Raw genomic sequence first — 16,894 nt, forward strand, 5'->3', positions numbered from 1 at the left:
ATATCCTTTTGATAGAAATGTACCTTTAAGTAATTTGTCATTTGTCAAATTCTTTTTTTTTTCCTTTTTGGGTCATACCTGGGGATGCACAGGGGTTACTCCTGGCTCTGCACTCATGAGTTATTCCTGGCAGTGCTTCAGGGGACCATATAGGATGCTGGGAATCCAACGCGGGTCAGCCGCGTGCAAGGCAAATGCCCTACCCGCTGTGCTATCTCTCCAGCCCCTGTCATTTGTCAAATTCTAATTCAGTTTTTTAAAAATTTTTTTCTTGAATTTTCTATATTCCATATACTTAAGCAGATAGATGACTTGCAAATACTTTGTCCTGTTCTGTGGGTTGGTTTTGTTTTCTTGGATGGTGTCATTTGAAATACAACATTATTGATTTTAATGAAATTTAACTGATTTTTTTCTTTTAGTTTTCATACTTTAGTTGCCACATATAAGAAAAGACTGTATAACCCAAAGGAAAAATGATTTGCACCTTTGTATTTATTTTATTATTCACAATTAGTTTTTTATATATATGGAGTTAAATTTTGTATATGGCAGGAGGATTTTTGTTCATATGCTTTTTTTCTTCCAAGGATGTCTAGTCATTTGAGCATCGTTCTTCCACTAATGATACTTTGTAACATTTTATTAAAAATTAATCTATGGGGGGGAAAATCTCTCCTTCCTCTCTTCACTTCTCTCCTCGCTTGTCAGCACCCTCAGAGTTGCTTAGCAGATGTCACCAGTGACCTTCAAGGGTGGGGAGATGGATTGAGGCACTAATGCTTAGGCCCTGTGTCTCCCAACAGCAGAAATGAGCCCTGAGCAACTCACTGGGAAGTGTTCCAGCCCTCACACCCCCACCCAAAGTGGATTTCGTGGGGCCGAGGGGTGGGGGGTAGTTCTCATGTAAGAACTAGTCCACCAATTCTCCCTCCTTTAATAAAGAGATTGTTAAGACTTTCAACATTTGAACTTGGGCCGTCCATTATTCTGTCATGTAGAGATCTTTCTTTGAATTCAGTCTCTCACTGCGCTCCCAAGACTGAGAATGCTCCTCCACCTTCTCTTCCTCTTCTTCTTCCTCTTCCTCTTCTTCCTCTTCTTCTCCCTCTCCCTTCTCGTCCCTCTTTCTCCTCCTCCTCCCACTTGGTACTGGACATTGAGCCAGGGCCTGGAACATGTGTGATGTGCTCTACCCCTTGAGTCACAGTCCCACTGAGAATCCCTCTCAAGTGCTTCCTTTGCCCGCCTCATCTGAGTTTTCACCGGAACTGTCCCCTCTGCTCTCTTCTCTGTGTGACTAATTACATTCACTCAACATTGACTTGCTTTGGGATTTCAATAGGTGACAACTCGCATCTCCATTGTGCTCCAGAGCTGACGGCCCAGGTCCCTGGGCGCCTGTGCAAGGCGTCAGCACGAACACCTGTGTCCCATAGCGGTGCGGGCTCAGAACCCAAGGCTCTTCCCGACAAGGTCTAAGTCTCTGCTCAGGCGACCATTGCTAAACTTCACCTAATGCCCCAAATGAATCGGGGTGTGACGTGTCACTCGCATCCCTGTACGCCCCTGTACACAGTAGCCACTTCCTCCCTACAGACGCCTCACTCAGCGTCTGCTTGCATGCCATCGTTGCCTGCTGTAGTGACTAGTCTTTACATCTACATATGGAGGGTCAGGTGGTCTTTTCTGTTTCACCTGCTCCCTTACCTTCCTGAGATCCGGATCTCCCTAGGGCTTCCTCCTATCGAAATGGCTTTCTGTTGCCTCAGTGCCCCCAGCTCATGGGCCCCCACCACTGCCTCTGCCCTTTTCAGTTGAGGACAGTGTCCATGCCCTCCCATGTCTGCCTGGGCCTGTACCCGCTCTGCAGTCCCCTGCTGAGCTCGGTCACCCTTGCCGGGGCCTCCTTCCACATCCATTCCTCTGAGGCCAAGCAGGTTCCTCGCAGAATCCTCATTCCTATCCCAGTTTCCCTCCCTCTCATGACTCTCTTTTTCTGTAGTTGCTGCTATCGTGGGGGTCGCTCCCAACAGTGTCTGGGTGGGAGTGGTCGGGGTTCTTGGGGTGCCCCAGCTCCCACGCAGATCCACAGCATGCTCCGCCCTCGAGCCTCTCCCCCCGCCCAGTGACTGCTGTGGGTGGGGGGGGCTTGGAACTTTGTCACACGGTGTAAAATGGAGGCAGTAGGGAAGGGCCGCGGTTGGAACCCCCACTCCCAGCCCCAGCCCAACTTCAATCTTTTTTTTATTAGTGAGAAGCCACAGAAATGGAGAGTGGAAATAAATAGTGGTCACAAGAAGGCAAAAACTGTTTGGCAGCTGAGTGACAGCCTGCCTGTGGACCATCTGAACTCCCCCAGAGTCGGTAAGGAGGGTTTGTGGTACTGGAGGCTGGAGGTAGTGCAGCAGGTGGGGTATTTGCCTTGCATGCAGCTGACCCAAGTTCCATCCCTGATACTCCATATGGTATAAGTGCAGGGCCAGGAGTGAGGCCTAAACATACTGCTGTGGCCCAAAACAAAAGAAAAAGGTTTTCCACTGGAAAATAAAATGAAAGTAGTGGCAGATTATTTCTGTCACTCTCGTGCCTGGCTTTAATTAATTTTCCTGAACTCTAGGTGCGGAGTATATTCGGAGAGGGTGGTGGTGGGGGGGGCGGGGGGCAACGACGAGCAGTAAAGAGCACTGTCCTCATCCAGAGCAGAGGGATTAGGACCGTGGAAAGGGGTCAGCAAGAGGCATTGCAGTAGGGCGGGGGAGAGGTCACCCAGTGAAAATTCCACTTACACCACAAGTCCTGGTGGGCAGTCAGAGAGTGTGAGACCCCCATCAGCTGGTTTCTAAGGCTCTCCCAACCTGGCTCATGCCAGTTATAGACATGTTAGGTTTTTGTGTTACTAGCTCTCACCAAACTGCCCTCCTTCGGTAAGTCGCCCAAGAAGTTTCATGCATATGCTGCTTCTCTGGACGGTGCTGTCCTCTATGTGTAAGGGCTGGGTAAGGGCCTTCTAGTACTGCAAGGGTTATGCAGAATCAAATTTTAGCGGTTCAAGGCAAATAGAAGATTTTATTGACCTATACCAATTTGCTGGGGAGTAACTGTAATTGATACTTGTAGAATTTTCAGAAAATATTTATTCTTTCCCAAAAAAATATATGTTGTGATATATATAAAATGGGAACCTCCCTCAACTAGAATGGGATGATGCCTCTCTGCTCAAATGGTTGAACTGTTAAGTCCTAAAGAAACTGGTGACGGTTCCATCTTCTCTATATAAAAAAAAGCAGGAAGCTCTAGAAAATTAGAAGTCAGGGCTGGAGAGAGTTTAACAGCTCAAGTGCAAGTTCAGAAGGAGACCATATTCAGAAAATGATGAAACACTGATTTCGACTACCTTGTTTTGTGTCGGGGCCACACCTGGCGATGCTCAGTGGGTACTCTTGATGGTGCTGATTGAACCTGGCTTGGTTGCATGCAAGGCAAGCACCCTCCCTGCTGTGCTACCCCCTGGCCCTCAGCTGCTTTTGATTATTCTAAAAGTTCATTTGTACTTGTGGTAGAAAAGCCAGTAAGTTCTGTGTTTCTTGTTACAGATTTTTCTGAGCTAACATTCAATGGTAGCCTGGAAGAAAAGACATGCTTCACCACCATGATCACCAGCAGCCAAGTGCATTTCAAGTGAAGTTTGTGGGTGGAGCTTGTTCAAGGTAGTGTGTTCATTCTCGGGATACTGTGAGCTGGAGTCGCCACTCACGTTTGAATTCTTTCAGCAACAGAAAAGCTATAAATTAAATCCATAAAATTTCTTTGAGGTAATTTATTGAGAAAAGGAAATTGAATTTAGCATAAGCAGGTTAGTTTTGTTTTTTGTTCTTGGTTTTGTTGTTTTTTTCTTGTACCAGAGATAATGGGTTCAGGTGTTTGCTTTGCATGTGACTGACCTATGTTCCCTGAGCACTACCAGGAGTCAGCCCTGAGCACTGCTGGGTGTGATCCCTTAAACTAAAAATGAACAGAAGTTTGTCTTAAATACAGAAATAATGAAGCTAAAGGTGGTTTTTTGTTTTGTTTTGTTTTGCTTTTTGGTTGCATCTGGCAATGCTCAGGGGTTACTCCTGGCTCTGCACTCAGGAGTTACTCCTGGCAGTGGTCAGCGGACCATATGGGATGCTGGGTATTGAACCTGGGTCAGCCATGTGCAAGGCAAATGCCCTACCAGCTGTACTGTCGCCCCAGCTCCCTAAAGGTGTATTTTAAAGGATTGGAGATTTTTTTTCTAGCTCTTCTTAGAAAAGGGTCTTAGTAGATGCTTATTTACTTGATATCCACGTAATGCTTTGACCTAGTTGCCTGAATTTTATCTATAGATAATTGGTTGTCATGTATAAAATAGTACTGAGATGGTGATTTCTAACTAAAGTACTCTTTCTGGACAGAACTTGGAGTGGAAAATAGTTCATGGAATAGTTTGTAACGATCTCTTTTTGTAAATTGAATATAAATGCATAGTAGTAGAAGTGTCCAAGCAATAGTAGAGCGGGTAGGCCACTTGCCTTGCACAAAATCAACCCAGCTTCCATCTTGAGAATCCCATATGGTCCCTGACCTCTGATCACAGAATCACAAAATAAGCCACAAGAATCACCAGGTGTGGCCCAACAACCCCCCAAAAATCCACTAAACAAAGACCCCAGGCATTGACTTTGAGAGGGGTAGCATTACAGATGGCTTTAAATTTTGGTTGCTTTTATTTTCTAACTCTTAAATCCTAGTATCTGATCCCTCCTCTTCCTCCTCCCCCGGGGGGGGGGGGACCAGAAAAAAATATCACAGCAACTAAAAATAAATGTACATAAACACTCAGAGCAGAGCAGGAAAATGGTAATGATTGTCCTCTAACAGCTGCCCGAAAGCTGCCAAATGATTGGCCTCTCAGCTTTGTCTCTGCAGGAAAAGCATCAAGAGAACTGCAGCGAGCAGGACACAGAGGGTGCAGACGGTCGGGATCACGATCTCAGTCACCATCTGCATGGAGCCTCGAAGAGCTACTGAAAGGGAAGAAGGCCAGAGCTGAGCCTCCTGCACTGCTTCGTCTGCAAGCCTGACTCTGCCTGGGAAACTTAGAAGGCATCCCTAAACTCTCTGCTCGGTCTTGTTTGCCATGAAAGTGAGCCTGGTGGACTGAACCTTATAAAAAGGTATGTGAGGGCTTTGTAAAACATTTCTGGAGACAATGGGATAAAGAATGCCTGAACAGTCCTTCCTTTGATACTGTACTATAAAGTCTAATGCGTGCAGATTAGCAGCTGTGTTGACTCTAAATTAAACCAAGAATATTCGCCTCCAGGTTCCATTCTCTACAGTTTTGGTTTCCAAATTAAATTTTTCATGGTGGTGCTAGAGAGTTAATACAGCAGGTAGGACATTTGTCTTGCACACAGAGGACCCAAGTTCAGTCCCAGCACCATATATGGTCCTCTGAACTCCTGCTAGGAGTAAGCCCTCAGCACATCTGGGTATGTCCCCCCCTTTTTTTATGATAACTCTTAACATAAGTGAGAAGAATCACGTGTGAACCTATTTCGTGCGTGTTAAGAGTGTGGACACTTAGATGCCAGGCCTGCTTTTCACCTCTGCCAGAAACCGTGTTCCCGGAATGAACAGCACTGGACCTATCCTGAGGGGTGCCTTGGCCGCGCGGTCATTCCCGCATCGTGTCTGCACTAATTTCATCTTAGTTTGAGTGTAGCTCAGTTGTTGGGTTGTCTGAGTAGGGAAGAGGGGATAGTGGCCTGCTAGCCTGTGACAGTAGCTGAGTTGGCTGGATTTGGTTTAACACTTTCTACTACTGTGACATATTGAGTTAGTTGGATTTTTTTTAAAGAGAAGAAATAGGTTTCTGATTATCCTTAAAAGGAGGAAGCACTGTAGCACTGTCCTCCCGTTGTTCATTTCTATAATATTGTGAAGCAGAAAGGATCTGGGATGTGGATGGTGACACGTGGTAGAACCTTGTAGCTTCTCGGTCTGGGTTCAATCCCCAGCCTTGGGGAAAGTATGTGTATGTAGCTCTGCACTGTAGCACTGTCCTCCCGTTGTTCATCTTTTTGCTCGAGCGGGCACCAGTAATGTCTCCATTGGGAGACTTGTTACTGTTTTTGGCATATCGAATACGCCAGGGGGAGCTTGCCAGGCTCTGCCGTGTGGGCAGTATACTTGCCGGGCTTGCCGGGCTCTCCAAGAGGGGCATAGAAATCGAACCCGGGTCAGCCGTATGCAAAGCAAACACCCTACCTACTGTGCTATCACTCCAGCCCAGGTTGTGTGATGAGTGGAGGATTCAGTACCTCAAAGGCCACATAAATAAAATGCTAAAAGGTGACACACACACACACACACACACAGATATACACACACACATAAGTAGCCCCCATTACTGCTGAGTTGGTCCAAATACAAAAAGATGATCTCATATGGTTTTATTTGAAATTGAATGTTTTTACTTTGTTTATTTTGATGGGGGGCAGGTAAGCACACCCAGTCATGCTCAAGGCTTATTTCTGGCATCCCTTAAGGGCCCCTGTGGAGTACCAGGGATAAAACCCGGGCTGGCCTTGTGCAAGACAAGCACCCTACCTACAGAGATAGTACTATACTATCTCTCCAGCTCTTCATCTGAAATTTGGGAATAAATTTCAGTCGACGATATGTTACCAAGATTTGTCCAAGAAACTTGGCCAATATGTGTATATTACACAGAAAATATGTGAAGACAGTCTTGATTTGTATCTCACCTTTTAGCATTTCATTTATGTGGCCTTTGAGGTACTGAATCCTCCACTCATCACATAATTGAGTCCAGTGAAATTTCTGAGGCACTCCATTCTCTGTTACATATATGGGAAGGTTGCTGTACTGAGTCTGCTGGGGTCACACAGTGCATTACATGCCTTCTTTCTTTTTACTCATACTGGTTTTTGGGCCTCATCTGGTGATGCTCAGGGCTTACTCCTGGCAGTGCTCTGAGGACCATATGGGATGTCAGGGATCAAATCAGGATGGTACAAAGCAAGCGCCCTCCCTGCTGAACCATCACTGTGACCGGACTTGTATTACTTTCTCACCTGCAGGCAGGTCTTCGAGGAAGGCACCTGTAAGAACACAGCCTTCTGTGTCCTAGTTTCACGGGCGACCTTTTACATTATTCAGAGATGAATATAGGCAACAGGCAAGTTCAAGCAAAAGATGACAATAAATCAATAAAATCATTTCCATTTTCTCTAGTTTTGGGGCCACATCCAGCAATGCTCAGGGGTCACTCCTGGTGGTCCTTGTGGGACCACATGGAATGCCGAGGATCGAACCCAAGTGGACCGCATGCGAGGCAAATGCCCTATCTGCTGTGCTATCGGTCCAGGGACATAAATCAGCACCATTTTAGAGGAATACTTTAGGTCTTATTCCTTCCCACATCACATTTTAGATGAGAGTGCAGCAGAGTAAATAGGGAATCAGAATTTTTGCTAAGGAAAAATTACATCTGTATTAGTCAAACAGGATTTTAGGTAAGGCGTATGTCAGGCTCTGAGGTCTACGTAACTGAAAATGTAGGCACTGGAGCCAGAGTGATAGTACAGTGGGCCAGCCCAGGTTTTATTCCTGGCACCCCAGGTGGTTTCCTGAGCATTTTCAGGAGTGATACCTGGGCACCAATGGGAGTGACCCCAAAACCTAAGGGACCGAAGCAGTGGGTAAGGTGTTTGCCTTGCATGCAGCAGAAAATTGCCCTTTAATTAACGCGTGACCCACCTGAGCAAAGTTGAGGAGCCTCCTGAGCCCCCATGGTGCAGAATGGAGCCGTGCGGAATCCATCTCAGGCCCCGAGGGGTCAACCAGCTCCATCAGGTCGCAATCATTCCAGTAGCTGGGCCTGAGGTGTGAGGGGTGTTTGCGGGCAGTGATGTAGCAAGAAGGTCTAATCCCAGGAAGTCAGAGGAGCCTCTGATGAAGCTCTTCTCCTGGTGCAAGAAACTCGGGAGCCTGGACATGTCCTAGTGGCAGGGAAACGGGAGAGGGACAGAGGGTTTCTCAGTCATTTTCTGTGCTATAATCATGCCAGGATTCTGGCTAAAGCTGCTATCTCAATGCTGGGCTGTGGGATTCATTGACATGGAGAATCTTACTGATAGGTGAGCTCAGGTAGAAGGACCTGCATTGTGAGACCACCCTGGGATTTCTTAATTCCTGGAACCTTTCAAAAGCAAAGGAACCTCCTCTAATCATGCATTTCTCCCCAGAACTCCTGTATACATCGACCCCAGGACACATGTTGAGTGTGTGTCCACTGTACTCCTCAGAAGTATTTTCATTTTTTTTCCTTTTTGGGTCACACCCGGCGATGCACAGGGGTTACTTCTGGCTCTGCACTCAGGAGTTACTCCTGGCAGTGCTCAGGGGACCATATGGGATGCTGGGAATCGAACCCGGGTCTTCCCCTGCAAGGCAAACGCCCTACCCGCTGTGCTGTCTCTCCAGCCCCAGGAAGTATTTTCAATAAACACGTATCAGCCTGATTCCTTTTTTGGTTCCTGCCTTTTCTTCTAGTGAGCCCGTCCCAGACCTTCAGTTATCTTTTCCCTTCAAGTCAGTTTCACATTTGAATCATTGGGTGGAAGGGGGCACAGCCAGCAGTGCTCAGGACTTATCCTCTGGTTCTGTGGTCAGGGATAACTCCTGGAGGCACTGTAAAACCATCATTGGTGCTGGGGATTGAACTCGGACCAGCTGAGTCCAAGGCAAGCACCTTATCCACTGCAGTATCTTTCCAGCCCTTGAATCAAACGTCATATATTCAAGACATGCATCCAACCACTTAAGCGAAATCCCAAACTACACCTGACTCTATCCAGGAAAAAAAAATGGCAAGGGGCGGGAGTGATTGTGGAGAGATAGTACAGTAGGTAGGACATTTGCTTTGCATATAGCTGACTTGGGTTTGATCCCCAGCACCACATCTGACCCTCTGAGTCTCACCAGGAGTGATCCCTAAGTGCAGAGCCAGTAGTGAGCACTGAGCATTGCTGGGTGAGGTCCAAAATAACAAAACAGAAAGTTCCATAATAGGATGTGGCTTGGCTCACCAATTTGTCCTTCATGACTTGGGGGTAGTCACCAGCATAAATGGGGTTGGCAAACCAGCCCAGGCAGAACTAGATGTAACGCTTGGCCACCGCCATGTCCTTAGGGTCACTGATGTTCAGGGGCTACCCCCAGGCGCAGCTCAACGAAATCCCCACCAGCCCCTCAAAGAGAGAATGGAGGCGAGTGGAGGGACTAGGTGTGAGGTTGACTATGAGCAAAGCAGATGCCCCACAAATTGTAGTATCACTCCAGCACCAGCTATTTTCAGTTTTGCACTTTGATTTACAGTACTTCTCCTGGCAGGATTTCCTAAATAACACATTACCACCTTTCAGATGCTAGACTTTTTTGTCCCCTCTCCCACAAAAGTTTCTCGGTAGCACATGCCATGGCCTACAACTGTCAGTTTCACATTCTATGAAACTCTGGAAACTCAAGGACCAGTGTCCAGGGATGAGCCCTCGAGGCTGCACAGGCCTTGCTTCCTCCTGCCCTCTGGGTCCCTTTATTCTCCCATCATCGTAAATTGGTCTTACTCTAGAGGGGAAAAGTCCTTAATATCTTCTGTCCTCTCCCCTCTCCTCAACTCCAGTTTCCTTCCCTTCCCTTCCCTTCCTCTCCTCTCCTTTCCCCTATTCTCTACTCTTCCCTGTGTCTGAGTTATTTCATACTTCAAAGCACGGGGAAATGTCTGAGAGTCAACTATAGTTTTCCGTCAATTACAGAGGAAACTCCTGATCCAATAACTGACCTCAGAAGACAAACAGACTCAGTTACTCTGCCTTCCTGTGTCTGATCCACACAGAATCCATCCCTCTCCACAGGTGTCCACTAGCTGGCCCTTCCCTGCCCCTTTGCTCTGCTTCTTCCCTTTCCACCTCATTTGACCTCCATCCCCTAATGTCACTGTTTCCTCGTATCTCACTTCTCCATGAGACATTCCCCTGTATTCCTAGCCCAGGGCCCTGGGGCTCTTTTTCCTCTTTCTTCCTCCACCTCATCCTAGGGATGAAATTTTAGAGTTGGTACTGATGGAATCACCAGCAGTAGAAGTGACAGAGAATGGGAATCAATATCTCATTTCAGCACAGGGAGTGCACCAGTATGTTTTTGTAGTACACTGTGGGTTTGGGTAGAGCACTGAAGCCCTAGAGTCCTTATTTTTATTTGTACTTAAATATTTTTTATTAAGATCTTGTGGTTTACAATGCTATTAACAAGGATTTCTCACGCACATGTTGTCTTCTAATCACTCTTTTTTTTTTTTTTGCTTTTTGGGTCACACCGGCTTTGCACAGGGGTTACTCCTGGCTCGTGCAGTCAGGAATTACTCCTGGCAGTGCTTAGGGGACCATATGGGATGCTGGGAATTGAACCCGGGTCGGCCACATGCAAGCCAAACGCCCTACCCGCTGTGCTGTTGCTCCAGCCCTTCTTTAAAAAAAAAAAATTATTGAATCACCGTGAGATAGTTACAAAGTTTTCATGATTGAGTGTCACTCATACAATGATTGAACACCCATCCCTCCACCAGTGCATGATCTCCACCACCAAAGTCCCCAGTATCCCTCCTGCCACCCCCATCTCAACCCACGCCCTGCCTCTGTGGCAGGCAACTTCCTTTCTCTCTCTCTCTCTCTCTCTCTCTCTCTCTCTCTCTCTCTCTCTCTCTCTTTCTCTCTCTCTCTCTCTCTCTCTCTCTCTCTCTCCTTTTGGGCCGTTTAATCACTCTTGAGCCAGTAGTCATGGTTATGAATGAAGAGGAGCCCTTCATGTGAATGTGTTTAGGGAAACTATTCACAGCACATGACGCCTATAGGGCTCCCCCTAGTGAGCACAGCGTGTCCTGTTAAGGAGAGCCCAGATTGCCCTGCTGAGGAAGCACCATTAAAACTGAGTTTTAAGGCAAGAAAGGCCCCTCAAATACACCAAATTTTAACAGAACAATGGGACAAAATCCCATAACAATAATCTCTCTCAATGTCAATGGCCTAAACGCACCAATTAAAAGACGTAGAGTGGCAGGATGGATTAGAAAATTGAACCCAACATTCTGCTGCCTGCAAGAAACGCATCTCAATAGTCAAAGCAAACACAGACTCAGAGTCAAAGGCTGGAAAACAATCCTACAGGCAAACAGCTCCCATAAAAAAGCTGGGGTAGCCATCCTTATATCAGACCACATCGATTTCAGAGTGAGGAAGGTCATAAGAGACAGTGAAGGCCATTTCTTATTGATCAGAGGATCTGTACAACAGGAAGAACTTACAATAATAAATGTATATGCACCTAATGAGAGACCAGCAAAGTACTTAAAACAACTACTCATAGATTTGGAAAAAGACATCAATAGCAACACAATACTAGTGGGAGACTTCAACACTGCTTTGTCACCTCTTGATAGATCAACCAGACTCAAGCGTAGCAAAGACATACTTCATTTGAGGGAAACAATGGAAGAAAGGGACTTAGTAGATATATACAGGACACTTCATCCACAAAAAGCTGAATACACATTCTTCTCAAGCGTACATGGAACATTCTCCAAGATAGACCACATGCTGAGCCACAAAACATGCCTCCATAAAATTAAGAAGGTAGAGATTGTATCGACAATCTTCTCAGACCATAATGCACTGAAATTAGAAGTAAATCACACACAAAAACAGAAAACTAAATCAAACACCTCGAAATTAAACAGTGCACTACTGAACAACAAGTGGATTAGACAGGAAATCAAAGAGGAAATCAAAAGATTCCTAGAAACGAATGAAAATGAGAACACGAGTTACCAAAACTTATGGGACATAGCAAAGGCTGTGTTAAGAGGAAAGTTTATAGCTCTACAAGCATTCCTCAGGAAGGAGGAGCGAGCACACATAAGTAACCTAACCTCACAGCTTAAGAGCTTGGAGAAGGACCAAAAAAAGGAGCACAACCCGAACAGGAGAAAGGAAATAATAAAACTCAGAGCAGAGATTAACGAGATGGAAACCCAAAAAACAATCCGAAAGATCAATGAAACCAAAAGCTTGTTCTTTGAGAAAATTAACAAGATCGATAAGCCTCTAGCAAAACTCACAAAGAAAGGGAGAGAGAAAACCCTAATAAACTGAATCAGAAATGAAAAGGGGGTCATTACAACAGAAACCACAGAAATTCAGAGGATCCTCAGGGAGTACTTTGAGAAGCTTTATGCCACGGAACATCAAAACCTCGAGGAAATGGATACATTCCTAGACTCCTACAGACTCCCAAGGCTGAACCAAGAAGACCTGGAATACCTGAACAGACCTATCACCATCAAGGAAATTGAAATGGTAATAAAAAGTCTCCCCAAGCACAAAAGTCCTGGCCCGGATGGATTCACTAGTGAATTCTTCCAAATCTTTAAAGAGGACTTACTCCCGATGCTCTTTAAGCTTTTCCACGAAATTGAAATATCAAAAACACTTCCGAACAGTTTCTACGAAGCAAATATCACACTGATACCAAAAGCAGACAGAGATACCACAAAGAAAGAGAATTACAGGCCGATATCCCTGATGAACACAGATGCAAAGATCCTCAACAAACTACTAGCAAATAGAATCCAACTACTCATCAAAAAGATCATACACCATGACCAAGTAGGATTCATCCCAGGGATGCAAGGATGGTTTAACATTTGGAAATCAATCAACATAATCCACCATATCAACAAAAGAAAAAATAAAAAGCATATGATCATATCAATAGATGCAGAGAAAGCATTTGATAAGATCCAGCACCCCTTTATGATGAAAACCCTAGCCAAAATGGGTATAGAGGGGACCTTCCTCAACATAATTAAAGCCATCTACCACAAGCCTACAGCAAGCATCATCCTCAATGGGGAAAAACTGAGAGCCTTCCCTCTAAGATCAGGGACGAGACAGGGATGCCCACTCTCTCCACTGCTGTTCAATATAGTACTGGAAGTACTTGCAATAGCGATTAGGCAGGAAAAAGATATTAAGGGCATTCAGGTAGGAAAGGAAGAAATCAAGCTCTCACTATTCGCAGATGATATGATACTCTACTTAGAGAACCCAATAACTTCCACCAAAAAACTCCTAGAAACAATAGACTCGTATAGTAAAGTTGCAGGTTATAAAATCAATACCCAAAAGTCCATGGCTTTCCTATACGCAAACAGTGAGAGAGAAGAAAGCAACATGAAAAAAACAATCCCACTCACAATTGTGCCCCAGAAAATCAAGTACCTAGGAATCAGCTTAACTAAGGAAGTAAAGGACCTGTACAAAGAAAACTACAAAACGCTACTTCAGGAAATAAAAGAGGACATGAGGAAATGGAAAGATATCCCCTGCTCATGGGTCGGTAGACTTAACATTGTCAAAATGGCAACACTATCGAAAGCATTGTATAAATTCAATGCAATCCCTATAAGGATACCCATGACATTCTTCAAAGAAATGGAGCAAACACTCTTGAAATTTATATGGAACAATAAGCCCCCACGAATAGCTAAAGCAATTCTTGGGAAAAAGAAAATGGGAGGAATCAACCTCCCGAACTTCAAACTGTACTACAAAGCAGTAATAATTAAAACAGCATGGTACTGGAACAAAGGCAGAACTGCAGACCAATGGAACAGGGTTGAATACACTGACATCTCCCCTCAATCATATGCTCATCTAATCTTTGATAAAGGTGCAAGTAATGTGAAGTGGAGTAAGGAAAGCCTCTTTAATAAATTGTGTTGGCATCACTGGACGGCTACATGCAAAAAAATAGGCTCAGAACTCTGCCTAACACCATGTACAAAAGTAAGATCAAAATGGATTAAAGACCTCAACATCAGACCAGAAACCATAAGGTACATTGAAGATAAAGTTGGCAAAACCCTCCATGACATTGAAGCTAATGGTATCTTCAAAGATGCCACGCCACTGGCCGAGCAAGTGAAAACAGAGATAGATAAATGGGACTATCTTAAACTAAGAAGCTTCTGCACCTCCAAAGAAACAGTGACCAAAATACAAAGACAGTCTACAGAATGGGAAAGGATATTCACCGAATACACATCTGACAAGGGGTTGATATCCAGGATATACAAAATACTGGTTAAACTCCACAAGAAGAAAACATCCAACCCCATACAAAAATGGGGCAATGAAATGAACAGAAACTTTCTCAAAGAAGAAATCCGAATGGCAAAAAAGCACATGAGAAAATGCTCTACATCATTAATCATCAGGGAGATGCAGATCAAAACCACAATGAGATACCATCTCACACCTCAGAGACTGGCCCACATTCAAAAGAACAAAAGCAACCGATGCTGGCGTGGATGTGGCGAGAAAGGGACACTCCTTCACTGTTGGTGGGAATGTCCACTGGTTCAGCCCTTCTGGAAAACAGTATGAACGATTCTCAAAAAATTAGAAATTGAGCTCCCATTTGACCCAGCAATACCACTCCTGGGAATATATCCCAGAGAGGCAAAAATGTATAGTCGAAGTAACATCTGCACTTGTTTGTTCATTGCAGCACTCTTTACAATAGCCAGAAACTGGAAGAAACCTGAATGCCCAAGAACAGATGACTGGTTAAAGAAACTTTGGTACATCTACACAATGGAGTACTATGTAGCTGTTAGAAAAGATGAAGTCATGAAATTTACATACAAGTGGTACAATATGGAAAGTATCATGCTAAGCGAAATGAGTCAGAAAGAGAGGGATAGACATAGAAAGATTGCATTCATCTGGGGGATATAAAGTAACAAAGTATGAGATTAATACCCAAGAATAGCTGAGATCAGCACCAGGAGGATTACTCCATAACTTAGAGGCCAGCCGGGTATCCTAGAGGAAAGGGCAGTTCAGATAGAGAAGGGAGCACCAAATAAAGGATGTTTGGAGGATCCTCCCAGGAGGGGAGATGCATGTCGAAAGTAGACTATGGACTGAACATGTTTGCCACTCAATGCCTCTTTTGCATACCACAACACCCAAAAGGAGAGAGAGAACACAGGGGATTGCCCTGCCACAGAGACAGGGCGGATGGGGGGATGGGGGTGGGAGGGATATTATCCATGGTGGTGGAAAATGGGCACTGGTGGAGGGATGGGTATCTGATCATTGTATAATTGAAACCAAAGCACAAAAAATTGTAAATCTACAACTTTAAAAAAAAGAAAATAAAATAAAGGGAAAAAAAAAAAAAAAGAAAGAAAAAAAACCTGAGTTTTCTTTCTCCATAAGGCCACACGGGGGCGCCACTGCTCTGCTCGCTCCTACTTCTCAGGGGCAGAGCTGTGGTCTGACTCAGGCTGAGATGCTGACCTGGAGGAGGACATCCAGGATGAAGGTGCCTTCAGAGCAGTCCTGGGGTCAGGCTCAGGAGCCAGGCGGGGAGTAGAGGAAAGGAAATCTCCGGGGCGTTGTGCTGTGTGTGGGGTTGCAAAATGTTCCCAGAACTTCTTTCTCCAGCCCATGATGCCAAACCTAGACACTAGAAGGGAACTTTCCTTCCACTTCCTGTTCCTTTTATTAGGAACATTCTTCGTTTTTTTTTTAACACTACGACATTTATATAGCTAATAAGTCCATGCCAGGAAAGTATCATGAATCTCCACACTATTTGGATGTTACTGTTTTCTTTTCTCTCCTCGGATCCCATCCCAGGATCATGCACCCAGAGTGAGGTCCCTGTCATGTCTCCCAAAGGTGCCTCCAGCTGAGTCGGTCTCAGATTCACTTTGTCTTGGATGACATGATATTGTAAGGAGACTGCTCTGCTACACATTGGAGAAAGACCCTCAGTTTGGGTGTGGTGGCCAAGGCTAGGAGTGTGGGAAGCCCACAGACACAGTGTCATTCTCAACAGCACTTCACGGAATGCAGGAGCCATTTGGTCATCAAGGATAATGGTCACCCTCACTCCCTGATGACACACGTACCTCAGTTACTCTATTTCAAGACATGTGTTTTATTTTGTACATACAAATATATCTCTTGTTGTAATTACAGTGACATGTTAATATAGTTTCTGCATCTCACCACCACCAAAGTGCGTAATACCATCCGCCATCTCCGTACGCTACTTATATTATCCACATTAATTCTCCTCCTTCACCTAACCCACTCCCAAGAGTACCTATGCTCCTTGTTCTCTTTCCCACACTGTCTCTTTAGAATGAATCCCTCTGAAATGCACACACTAAGAGCTGTTTTTAGGTTGTATGAAACTTTCAATTTTTTTTTTGTTTTTGTGTCTCACCCGGCAGTGCTCAGGGCTTACTCCTAGGGAGACTCAGGAAACCATATGTGGTGCCAGGAATTGAATCCCAGTCAGCTGTATGTCAGGTAAATAACCTACCTGCTGCACTCTGGCCCTGGCCTTAAGAATATTTTTAATTCTTCCATATGTGATGTTTTTAAATTACTTTAAATACTTTAAATTTTATGACACTTATAAAATATTTGTCAGATCCTACTCAAAAAATAAACTTCCATTCTAGTCTATGGCCAATGTTTTTTTCACTAAACTAAACTTTTGTTTATTTCTGCACATCCAGGATGGACCCCTGCCTCCATATGTGGAAGGCCTGTGCCCTAGTTTCTGCCCATGAACAGTTAGCTCTTCTGGCTACTTATTGAGCTCCTTAATGGCCATGATCCCAGAGGCACACAAACCAATCTCACAACCCAGTGGCTTTTGGAAGACATCCCTCCAGACTTAATAGTTAAAATAGCAGAAT

At 44.8% G+C, this 16,894-nt stretch overlaps 1 protein-coding gene across 1 annotated transcript in view; it reads right to left on the reverse strand.

Moving 5' to 3' along the window:
* Window positions 1-4,935: 4,935 nt before the first annotated feature.
* Window positions 4,936-16,894, reverse strand: part of LCTL (lactase like) — a 30,833-nt gene continuing 18,874 nt past the window's right edge. The window contains 5 exon segments of the mRNA XM_056128063.1: window positions 4,936-5,051; window positions 6,798-6,924; window positions 7,813-7,979; window positions 7,982-8,054; window positions 9,144-9,305. Of these exon segments, the coding sequence (XP_055984038.1) occupies window positions 4,936-5,051; window positions 6,798-6,924; window positions 7,813-7,979; window positions 7,982-8,054; window positions 9,144-9,305 (645 nt within the window).

The sequence above is a fragment of the Sorex fumeus genome, unplaced genomic scaffold (genome assembly GCF_029834395.1).
Source record: "Sorex fumeus unplaced genomic scaffold, SorFum_2.1 ptg000063l, whole genome shotgun sequence".
In the NCBI taxonomy this organism is placed as follows: Eukaryota; Metazoa; Chordata; class Mammalia; order Eulipotyphla; family Soricidae; genus Sorex; species Sorex fumeus.